We start from the raw sequence: 11,678 nt of genomic DNA, 5'->3' as shown, positions 1-11,678 counted from the left end.
ATGGAGCTCGGTGGCTCTTGGGAATCTAAACTATCGTAAGGGACAATATTTTCTATCAGATGAGTTTCAAGAAGAAATATTAGACGTTCAAAGAGAACTTTTTATAATAGTGCAGAGATGAGGCGTCTTAAATTTAGATCTCGGACATTTGGAAAAAGCAATGGAGATCTTTTTTCAAAGACTAGCAGGGTGTAATGAGTCGCACATAAGTGAGGCCGGCCGATCCCACCACAACCTGTAAAAAAAAAGAATTTTTTTTATTCTATGTTAGATCCCCAACAACAATGTATATTTGGGGAGAGACCTCCAACAATAAACTGGAGTTTAGAGAAAGTATTAGTGCCCCCATTTCAGGAGAGATTGTGCAGTAATCTGAATTCCTTAGGATTGAAAACATAATGGAATTTATGACATGGAGTGAATCCATGAAACCAGGGCTGGAGCCAACACATCTCCTGCAGGCGTGAATAAATGTATATTACATCCATCAGCTACGCACAGCTTAGAGATATATCATGGCACAGGTGTAATGTTTTCTGTATAGTTTATCACAATCCTGTTTGAAGTTAGATTTAAAATAAATTTTAAAGTTTAGATAAAAGGAAACTCTGTTGTTATTGCATCATTACCCTTCGCTTTCTCTTACAGGCTCATCATAATATTTTTCTTTAAGTGATTTTCTCACTAGTCAGCACATTCTACATACACTGCCATTTGGCTTTGTGGTTTACAGATCTGGTCAGGTAAGGGTCAGCGTCTTCTAATCCCAGGGGGTAGGTGGATCCTCCAGGTTGTAAGTTCTACAGAAAAGGGCTTTCCCAATTCACAAAGTCATTTGAACATTTTCAGATGGAGGAGAATGTTGTGGTCTAGCAGCAAAATGCTGATCACACGATTGTGATACGGCCGGACTACACTACCAATAAAGCAGCCACAGCCGGTGTCTGAGAAGACTATATGACCTCTCTGCATTTAGTGGTTACTACTCACCTGGGTAGTCATATGTAGGAATCTCCTCTTTACACCACTCATCACCCCTCACATATGTCTCTGTAGTATTAACATGGGTCAGATCTTCACCCTGAAACAAATATTGTAAAAGTCACAGACAGATGGAGAAGTCCCATCTATGATCAGCTCTAATCCTGCCATCTCCACCGTTCTCATTACACAAGTATAAAACATATAATACTGGTGGATAAAACAAGACTGAGCATAAGACCCTCACAGCCGTCTACACATCATAGGGGAGATCTCATGACACCTTCTCTCCATCTACCTGATGATCCTGAGGAACATTGGGGTCTTCTTGTTTACAGTCCTGTGGAAGAAGAGGATGGGGACATCTCTCTGGTGTTGTCCTCTTACTGGATAGATCTGGAAGAAACACATACAAGGACTGAATTCATTCTTTACATACAGATAATTATAGGCCATGTGTATTCAGTCCTGTCTATTACCTGGTGATGTGAGGGGCTGGGGAACCTCTGTCATGACGTCCTTGTACAGATCTTTGTGTCTTTCTAAATACTCCCACTCCTCCATGGAGAAATAGATGGCGACATCTTGACACCTTATAGGAACCTGACACATACAATGATATTGTCATTCCCCAATCCCTTAATAGCGTACTGTATAATGTCCCAGCATTCCCAGCAGTGTCACCTCTCCAGTCAGCAGCTCAATCATCTTGTAGGTGAGTTCTAGGATCTTCTGGTCATTGATGTCCTCATGTATGAAGGGATGAGGTGGAGGCCCCGTGATTGGGCTCAGGGGTCTTCTCCATTCCTCAGACATAGGGTCCTGACAGCGCTCACTAGAGGTCTTCTTCACTAGTGTGTAATCCTGATAATGGAGAAACACCTTAATAAATCTCCCTCCAGACATTTCCAGAGTCCTCACCTCTCCAGTTCTGTCCATCTCTTATTCCCATAGATAAGAATGATGTAATGTGACGTCATCAGAATCTCTCACCTCTCCAGTAAGCCGGAAGAGGATCTCTAGGGTGAGGTGTAATATCCTCTCCGCCATCTTGTGTCTGTCCATATCCATCCTTGATGGGTAAAATCAGGAAAATTCTCTTCTATAAAAGAATTGAGAGGATCCAAAATTGTAGAGACCTGAATGAGAAGATGATGAGCCGATGTAACATCATAAATATTCTGTGTAATAATACAATTACTGGAGACAATAAGGGAAATATATGAGGATATTTTTTATTTTACAGTATCTAGTTTTCTTCTTAACATCTACTAATAAAACCTATATATTTTAGGCCACAGACAACAAGCAGTTTCTTCCTTGGTGTCTGTAGCTGAACACGTTTTTCATAGACTCATCTTTCATAAAGCTAATTCTCGTCTCATTTACCAACACTGGAATCAGCATTAGTAATACTGCAGGAGATATTCATTACACGTGACATAAGAAATAACTACTTCATGATGAGGACGAAATCTTCATCTTCTACTACGGCTCTAGAAACATATTTGGCCACAGTCTGTCACTGACTACATCACCACCGGCCACCTATATGAATGTCTCCCGTCTTTCCAGGTCTGTAATCTTCTATCTCGTTAGATCTTATGTCTCATTCACACATAGAAGTTTGAGGCATTTAGAAAACCTTTTTGTTTTCACAAACACCTCGGACAGAAATTATTTGATACCAAAGTCTCCATGTACAGTGTTTTATGGAGTTTATTTCTGGCCTTAGGCTTTCCTATATTACAAGAAAAACACCAGAAAAAAAACAGATATTAAAATGTTTCAAAAGAAAATTGGTACCAACAATTCTTGTAAAAAGAAAAAAACATGCAAAAAGAAATTTTCTTATTTTTTAATACGTTAAACATTTAAGAAAAACAAAAAACCTCTTTTGGGCACCAGAACATAGATGTACACCGCAGGGATGGCACAGGTGCGGCTGCAACACAAACCCTGGCAGTTTAACCACTTGCTGCTGACAAAAACAAACATGGCATCTAAGAAGGTTTGGTAGAGTTTTGCTGAAAGCCCCTTCTCCCCCAAGGTCTTGATAATATGGGGCAGTCTAGTTACAACGATACCATGGTAGTTTAACCACTTGATACTGTCAAAAGCAAACATGGCATCTAATAAGGTTTGACAGAGTTGGGCTAAATGCCCCTCCTTCCCCAAGTACTCGATTGTTTGGGGCTACTTAGTTACTATAATACTTAAATGCCTAATAATGGTGTCTGGGCCTGCAATGTACAAAAGTCTATTAGGTCGGGCCTTTTACAAGGTCAAACCTGGCCTAAACAAGTTAGATAACAGAGTGTCTGACAAAATGTTCTCTTGAGAAAAAGTTAGTGTGAGAGAAGTTCCATGGGAAGAGAAAGAAAGAATGTATGTTATGCAAGGAGTGATAATAACATGATTTTAAAGCAAGCCGCCAAAATGGAGTTGCTCTAGCATGAATATCAATATGTCCTTTACACTTTTAACGCCCCCATACACATTAGACAAAAGTTGCATGAAAGCACTGATTTCGGGGGTTTGGTCGACTATATAATGTATTTGGGGGCCTCCCGACAGATGATGTCAGGGCAGAGAAGGATCTGGCATCCTGAATTTCAGAGGCTAATCCGTTTGTTCTTCCTGTAGATAATCCTCCGCTAGAGGAGTCTGGAGGTGACTCTCATACAGATCACAGGAAAGCTGGAATATTTGTGTGTATGGGGGAGTCGGGAGAGATAGCCGTCTGCCAAATGACCGTTCAGTCAACACTTATCTCATGTGTACGGGGCCGTTAGTATTACACTGACAAGCAGTGATAGTACACAGCACTACAGTAGTACAGTGCATCATCTGAGCAATCAGAGGCTTGTATGTTGTATGATCGCACTAATGAGAGTGGTTTAAAAAAAGTTTTAAAAAAAAGTTTAACATGAAAAAAAATAGATCAGTTTTAGCAACAAGAAACATCCGTCACTGTAGGAACAACAGAGTCACTGCACAATATTGGTTGAGTCACGTCCATAACAACTTTACTATACTCTACTATCCTATAGACATCCTATACACAGTGGAGTAGACTGAAATCACAGATCCCAATATAAAACATAAATATAACCATATATACATAACTGAGACCAGATAGTATGGAGATGAATGAGGGAGACCAAAGTCCAAAAATAAACTTTACTTTACAAGAACTTGATATACATCAGATAGCAGGCACAACACTTCATGGATGCTTCTTTTGTATTATGCAGAGTCAAGAACCGGTTACACGTGTCGGTACTTAACTTTTGTTACAAGCTACAACAGTCCAGCAAATCATTATAAGTAGGTCCATCATCCCCTGTGGGGACTATACGGGTAACCTCAGCTCCCAGCTGATTTGTGAGTACCGTTCATAAGCGATAAATATAAATATATATATATATATATATATATATATATATATACACATACACACAGTACAGACCAAAAGTTTGGACACACCTTCTCATTTAAATATTTTTCTGTATTTTCTTGACTATGAACATTGTACATTCACACTGAAGGCATCAAAACTATGAATTAACACATGTGGAATTATATACTTAACAAAAAAGTGTGAAACAACTGAAAATATGTCTTATATTCTAGGTTCTTCAAAGTAGCCACCTTTTGCTTTGATGACTGCTTTGCACACTCTTGGCATTCTCTTGATGGTGTGTCCAAACTTTTCGTCTGTACTGCATATACAACACGGCTGCAAGGACAGTGCACGCATACTCAGCTCTGCTACATATGCACATTTATATGTTATATAATAATAATAATTTTTATTTATATAGCGCCAACATATTCCGCAGCAAACTTTTGGTCTGTACTGTATGTATGTGTGTATATATATATATACACACACACACATACACTGTGGCTGGTGGGGGAGCGGCAGCGTAGCGGGGCACAGGAGGCAGGAGCCACCTACTGTAGACTACACTGTGCTCGCTGCTAAAGAAAATGAATATTCGCTGCTTCCCACGCCCATGGATGTGGGGAGCAGTGAATATTCATTCTCCTTAATAGCTCTCACAATGTTGCCGCAGCACGGCTACTGCTGCGGCTCGGCGGTCACATGTGCTCACTATTAAAGAGAATGAATATTGCTGTGGCATTTCATCTTCAGTTCTTCGTAGGAGAACTCATGTCCCAGTTTGGCGACACTGTAGTTTCCTCTCCAGACAATTGTTTGCTTAAATTCTGTTAGTCTAAGATAAGGAATCGTCCATATCATTTCCCTTCCGCTGACATCCCCACTATCATCATGGGTCACTTCAACATCACCATTGACACTTCCCTCCATCTGCCTCTAAGCTTCTATCTCTCACTTCCTCTTTCGGCCTCGCTCAATGGTCCTCCACAGAGACACACAAAGATGTCCACACTCTGGACCTCATCTTCACCCACCTCTGTTCCCTATCTAACCTCTCTAACTCACCTCTCCTTCTTTCTGACCACAACCTACTTACATTCTCTTCCCTCTCCTCTCGAGGTGCTCAATCCCCACTCCACAAACCTGCACACCCTCGCAGAAATCTTAAACACCTTGATCTACATTCACTTTCAGAGTCTCTTCTCCCTCTTGCAAACATAAGTTCCTTACACAATGCAGATGCTGCCGCTTTATATAACACCACTATATCTGCATCTCCCAAATCGGCTTCCCCTCTCAGACATACCAAAGCTCACAAAATTAACAGGCAACCCTGGCACAGCAGCCTGACTAAAGAACTGAGGCGGGCTTCCAGAGTTGCTGAGCAGAGATGGAAAAGATCCCACTCCAAAGAGCACTTCATTGCACTACTTTCAAGTCCACACTCACTGCAGCAAAGCAAACATACTGCTCAACTCTCATAGCTTCCCTGTCTCACAACCCTAAAAAGCTATTCAACACTTTCAATTCTCTCCTCCATCCCCCAGCACATCCTTCCTCTCCAATCATCTCAGCTGAAGACTTTGCCTCATTCTTCAAGCAGAAGATTGATAACATCAGAGAAAGCTTTGGCCGACAACCCCCACAGCCCCTGCTCATATCTACTCAGTCCTCCTCCTCCAAAACCAGCTTTTCCGCCATCACGGAAGATCAACTTTCCGCTCTACTCTCAAGATCACATCTCACCACAATGACTGCTCATTCTCCCTAGTCCCGCAAGCTTGCTGCCCCGGGGTAACCTTGGACTCTGATCTCTCCTTCAAACCACATATCCAAACCCTTTACACTTCCTGCCGACTCCAACTCAAAAATATTTTCCAGATCAGTACATTCCTTACTTAATAATCTGCAAAAACTATAGTCCATGCCCTCATCATCTCCCGCCTCGACTACTGCAACCTCCTGCTCTGTGTGGCCTCTGTTCTAACACTCTCGCACCTCTCCAATTTATACTAAACTCTGCTGCCTGACTAATCCACCTGTTACCTCGCTATTTGCTAGCCTCTCCCCTCTGTCAATCCCTTCACTGGTTCCCCATTACCCAGAGACTCCAGTACAAAGCCCTACCCATGACATACAAAGCCATCCACAACCTGTCTCCTCCATACATCTGTGACCTAGTCTCCCGGTACTTACCTACACACAACCTTAAATCCTCACAAGATCTCCTTCTCTACTCCACTCTATGCTCTTTGTCTCTGTTTTGCTCTCGCCTTGGAATCCAGATTCCCACTGCTATTATATCTTTGTTTTCCTTCAGAACGTACCATCTGATGTCTACCTTTGGGCACACAACACCATATCAATTCAAGTCACCAGGTAGACCAAAAATTGGTATTTCTCACTTAATTTTCCCTATCTGACTCATCACCAGGAAATTGTTCTCCTGTATGCCCATGTAGCTCAGAATGAGGCTCCTACAAAGTATAATGGCCCCCACACAGTATGATGGCCCCCACAGCCCCTCATAGAGTATTATGGCCACAATAGCCTGCTAAACAAAATGAGGACACGCACTCAATATGGAGGCCATTAAAGTCCATCAAAGCACCCAACACAGTTTAACGGCCCCCAGCAGCCGCCCACTCTCTATGAGAGCCCCAACAGCCCTTCACTTAATATGATGCCACCATAATTCCTTAAGAAAAAAAAACACACACACACTACTCAACCAACCCCGTTCCTGGGTGCACTGCTCCGGTCTGTGCAGTGTGAGTACCGAGGCTCCATACTACAGGTGTAATGTAGTGACATCATTCTGCCTGCAGTGCACAGAGACTCAGATTCACAGGCGAAGGCTGAATGATGGATCAGTGAGCTTTCGACTTCCTGATTCATTATCGTATTCAATGGTATTACCGTCACAGGAATGTGGATGTAGCTGAAATTTTGATGATTGGGAAGGAGAGGGTGCCCATTGCTGACCCGCACCGAGCCCTCTCAATTCACAGGCATTATAGTGGCCACATGGGCTGCCACTATGGATGATATGCCCCTGCCTATCCAACTATTGTGTGGTAAATATCTTATAGGTTCTGGGTTCATTAGTATCTGCACCAAGAATGGTGCTGAGTTTTTATTAATTGCCATGGGGTAGTCGGTGAGAAGGGTGGTACAAAATTGTGTGTCTAATGGGTAGTACTGTGGGAAACCCTCCGCCCCCCAAATTAAAATATATGCACTAAAAACTGGACTAACATATATATACTTAAAACTACAAGCTGAATGGCTTACCCTATCCTGTACCTAAACAAAGCTGTTACAGCCTAAGTGCGGAGTTTGGCACCCTAAGAGACGACAATGGCATCCCCACTCACCGGTGGCTGTCCCTCAGAAGCCCTAGATAACCCTGATATATATATATATATATATGTATCAGGGTTATGTATCTCAAAAAATACACTGATACATTAAATAGGACCACGTATGTCTCAAGGTATATGTAAAGGAAAGGGTATGGTACTCATCAGAGAATGTTTCAATAATCCGCCTCAACGTGTTTCCCCAACAGGTTCATCAGGAAACTTGATTCAGGGATGTTAATTCATGATGTTCAGCATAGTGTGCCTAATAGCCAGGTGTCCATGTTTAAATATCCCAAAACCCCTCCCCAGACTAGGAGATCCATTCCCATTCCTAGAGGTGAGTGGTCATAGGATATACAGAATGGAGCCTGTCTACAATAATGTACTGCGCTTGAGCTTCTTCTCATGCGCGAGAGGTCCGATAATGTCCATCTCCTAGTGTGCATGTCCGGAAGTGACTAGCTATAAAGTTTAACGGCAGATAAACTGATTGCTGCCACGCTACTCGTATCCTTCACTGCGCATGACCGTAGTTATGCATTCCACGCCGGAGAGCATCTAGGGTAATTTTGGCGATTGTGCATGTCCGGACGTGCCGGAGTGCATATTGAATCTGGATTGCATTCCTCCCATATAGAAAAGTCCTGTCTCTGAGATCAGCGTCATGGGAGACTAAAAACAAGTATTGCACACCCTCCCATCATGCAATAGGCATGTAGATCTACTTTATCACTACAAAAAATTTGGGATGAGAGCCCACAGTATATTCCTAAATAGCCAAATTTGACCCCCATTACATAATTGGAGATATACAATGATCACCACTCTTGTTAATTACTAAATAGTATATGTGTATGATATAACTGATAAGAAATAATTCTGATATAGAAGCTCAGATCCCTTGATGAAGTAAAACAATATGTGAACCTCATTCACTGGGAACTGAGTAGAAATGGGTAGAGTATAAAACCCAAAAATGTAATTCAGAATATGGATGTATTCACACAAACAGGCATAGGAAATTTGCTCATCGAGTCCCTTAGGGGCCAGTGAATCCAGTCTGGAAATCCACTCTCTTTCCTTTTTGATACATCTATTGTGATCACCTCCTCTGACACTGGGTTTAACCACCTCAATGATACAAAAGGAGATGTTTCCGGTTTCACCTCGATGTGCACTGTTCATGTGTCTCACTAACTGGGGTGTCCTGACCATGGCATAAATTACCCAAAAGCCCCTTCCCCCACCCTCCTCCTAGACTGCCTCTTGCTCGTTCATACATAATCTAGGGGACAGGTGCATGTGGCCATATATAAAAGTCCTGTGGTCTTACAGTTGGAATAATCCCTCTGAAAAAAGATTTTAACTGTAGAGGAACTCGAGAAAGATTTACATGGTCTCATCCAATTACATGTACAATGTAACATACCTGGCGGCGTCCTTGCATAGTGGTCCATCTCCCACTGTGCAAGAGCGCGCACTTGAGCTCCTGTCCAGAATGTCTCTCTGGCTTCCCTCCTTGCTGTCTGTTTGTCTGTTTTGGCTGCATAGGGCGACGCCCGCTGAACTTCCTGTTTCTTGTACCTGCTGCGGACACGCCCCTGTTGCACCTTCAGCCTATTGCTGTCCATCTTTGGGTATTTATACCACCTTCTTCCTCAAGATGGCGCCTGAGCATTGTTTCTTGTCAGTTGGCTTTTTGTCTCTGACATGCCAGGTCCTATCCTGTTTTCCAGTTCTGTGTCTGAACTGTGGTCTGTTCTCGTGAACACGCTTCTTGCCTGTTCTTTCGCCTTCTAGGGGCCGTATTCCTAGATCTGCCTGTCTGTGCCTTGCGGTATCTGTTCCCGTCTGAACAGAGTCCTGTTTGTGTCTCTGCCTTGCGGTATCTGTTCCCGTCTGAACAGAGTCCTGTTTGTGTTCCTGCCTTGCGGTATCTGTTCCCGTCTGAACAGAGTCCTGTTTGTGTTCCTGCCTTGCGGTATCTGTTCCCGTCTGAACAGAGTCCTGTTTGTGTTCCTGCCTTGCGGTATCTGTTCCCGTCTGAACAGAGTCCTGTTTGTGTTCCTGCCTTGCGGTATCTGTTCCCGTCTGAACAGAGTCCTGTTTGTGTTCCTGCCTTGCTGTCTCTGTTCCCGTTCCTCTGTTCCCTGTTGTCTGTGCCTCGTTTCTACTTTAACCTTGTCTCCCTTTTCCCTCTATGTCTGTTTTCTGTGTCTTTCTGCAGAGTCTGAACCCGCTCCTAAATTCCTTCTCGTTGTCTCTGTACCTCTGTTGTGAATTTAGTGTACGCTCGCTACTTCTATGTAAGTACTGTGCGTGCTTCTGGTTCTGCCTTTCCTTCTCCGTCTGTTCTTTGTGAACAGAGTCCTATCCCCTTGCCTTGTTTACCGCTCTGCGGTGTCCGCTCTGCTCCTGCTTAGCTTGCCGCTCTTGCGGTTTCTGCTCTGCTCCTGCCTTGTTTACCGCTCTGCGGTGTCCGCTCTGCTCCTGCTTAGCTTGCCGCTCTTGCGGTGTCTGCTCTGCTCCTGCCTTGTTTACCACTCTGCGGTGTCCGCTCTGCTCCTGCTTAGCTTGCCGCTCTTGCGGTTTCTACTCTGCTCCTGCCTTGTTTACCGCTCTGCGGTGTCCGCTCTGCTCCTACTTAGCTTGCTGCTCTTGCGGTTTCTGCTCTGCTCCTGCCTTGTTTACCGCTCTGCGGTGTCCGCTCTGCTCCTGCTTAGCTTGCCGCTCTTGCGGTTTTCACTCTGCTCTTGCCTTGCTTGTCGCTCCTGCGGTTTCTGCTCTGCTCTTATCTTGCTTACTGCTTCTGCGGTTTCCGCCCTGCCCTGCTTCTGCCCGCTGCTCCGGCAGTCCTGTCCTGCCCTGCTTGTGCTCGCTGCTCCTGCAGCCCCGTCCTGCTCTGTTCTTGCCCACCGCTTCGGGCGTTCCCTCTCTGCTGTGGTTGTCTACCGCATCTGCGGTTCTGTGACCCAGTCTGTACTGGGTCTTAACCTCTCTGTGCTCCAGTCCGTCCTTTCGGCCAGTACCTCCCTGCCTGCATACTCGCCTGTATCCACCCGTCTGCATACCTGCCGTGTTCGCTTATATCCACCAGTCTGTGCCAGCCTAACCTGCCTGTTCCAGTAATCCCTGTTTGGGTCAACCCCCGTGTCCGGAGTTTGACCTGGAGTAGCACCTGGTCCCTCTGCCCGGTTTCTCCCTGGTGCACTGGCGTCGTATGAAGTCGTGCCATCTTGGTCGGATCGGCCAGATACTTAGTCACGCCCCTCCAGGCACTCTCCGGTTCATGGTCCAGTGGAACCACAACACCCGCACACGCCAGTCAGTCCGGGCGTGTGCATAACAGCATGCTCAGGCCATGGTTCCCGTTGAGCCCCACGGCCTTCGCTCTCTGAGAAGTTTTCCAGCGAATACATGCATTAAAATAAATAATTTTTTTTTTCCCTTTAGCTGAGTTCCAGGCGAATTACGCACCCGTCCAGATGGATCTATCTGCTCTCGTTCCTGTGGATCCGCTACGTTATTATGGGGATCCAAGACAAAGTCGTGCATTTGTGGAGCAATGCATGCTACACTTCAAGTTCTACCCTCTATGTTTTCCCACCGATCGGGTTAAGGTGGCATTCATTATGTCTTACCTGGCGGGTGATGCCTTGGAATGGATCAACCCCCTATATGAAACACAGGATCCGATCCTCCTGGACCTAATGGCCTTCCTGGTGGCCTTTCTAATGGTCTTCGATGATCCTAACCCGGAGGCTCCTGCTGAAGCTTCACTTCCCAATATCCCGGAGCAGCCCCAATGGGTAATGTGTGTGGGTAGCGCAATAGTCCTCCAGCCCAATGAGACTACTGCCCACCCAGAATCCTCACAGGGTGACTACGCTTTCCGGAATACTTCTCCCAACCTCAAGAGGCAG

At 44.6% G+C, this 11,678-nt stretch overlaps 1 protein-coding gene across 1 annotated transcript; it reads right to left on the bottom strand.

The window, feature by feature from the left end:
- Positions 1 to 1,443: 1,443 nt before the first annotated feature.
- Positions 1,444 to 2,105, bottom strand: LOC141191690 (gastrula zinc finger protein XlCGF66.1-like). Its single transcript, XM_073661631.1, has 3 exons — positions 1,975 to 2,105; positions 1,666 to 1,845; positions 1,444 to 1,584 (listed from the first exon to the last, which is right to left on the bottom strand). The coding sequence occupies exons 1-3, from the start codon at positions 2,050 to 2,052 to the stop codon at positions 1,444 to 1,446; spliced, it is 399 nt and encodes a 132-aa protein (XP_073517732.1). The 5' UTR covers positions 2,053 to 2,105.
- Positions 2,106 to 11,678: the final 9,573 nt, after the last annotated feature.

This window comes from Phyllobates terribilis, unplaced genomic scaffold, assembly GCF_046119375.1.
Source record: "Phyllobates terribilis strain yellow unplaced genomic scaffold, ASM4611937v1 Scaffold_49__1_contigs__length_9717188, whole genome shotgun sequence".
NCBI lineage: Eukaryota > Metazoa > Chordata > Amphibia > Anura > Dendrobatidae > Phyllobates > Phyllobates terribilis.
The sequence above is the reverse complement of the archived record's forward strand: the minus strand, read 5'-3'. Positions and strand labels throughout refer to the sequence as shown.

Bases quoted from the DNA above. Each gene is read 5' to 3' on its own strand.
- LOC141191690 (XM_073661631.1), bottom strand. From the start codon at position 2,052: ATGGATATGGACAGACACAAGATGGCGGAGAGGATATTACACCTCACC. The intron at 1,846-1,974 runs GTGAGAGATTCT...CTCCATTATCAG, and splicing joins TCTTCCGGCTTACTGGAGAG to GATTACACACTAGTGAAGAA. The intron at 1,585-1,665 runs GTGACACTGCTG...TGTATGTGTCAG, and splicing joins TTGAGCTGCTGACTGGAGAG to GTTCCTATAAGGTGTCAAGA.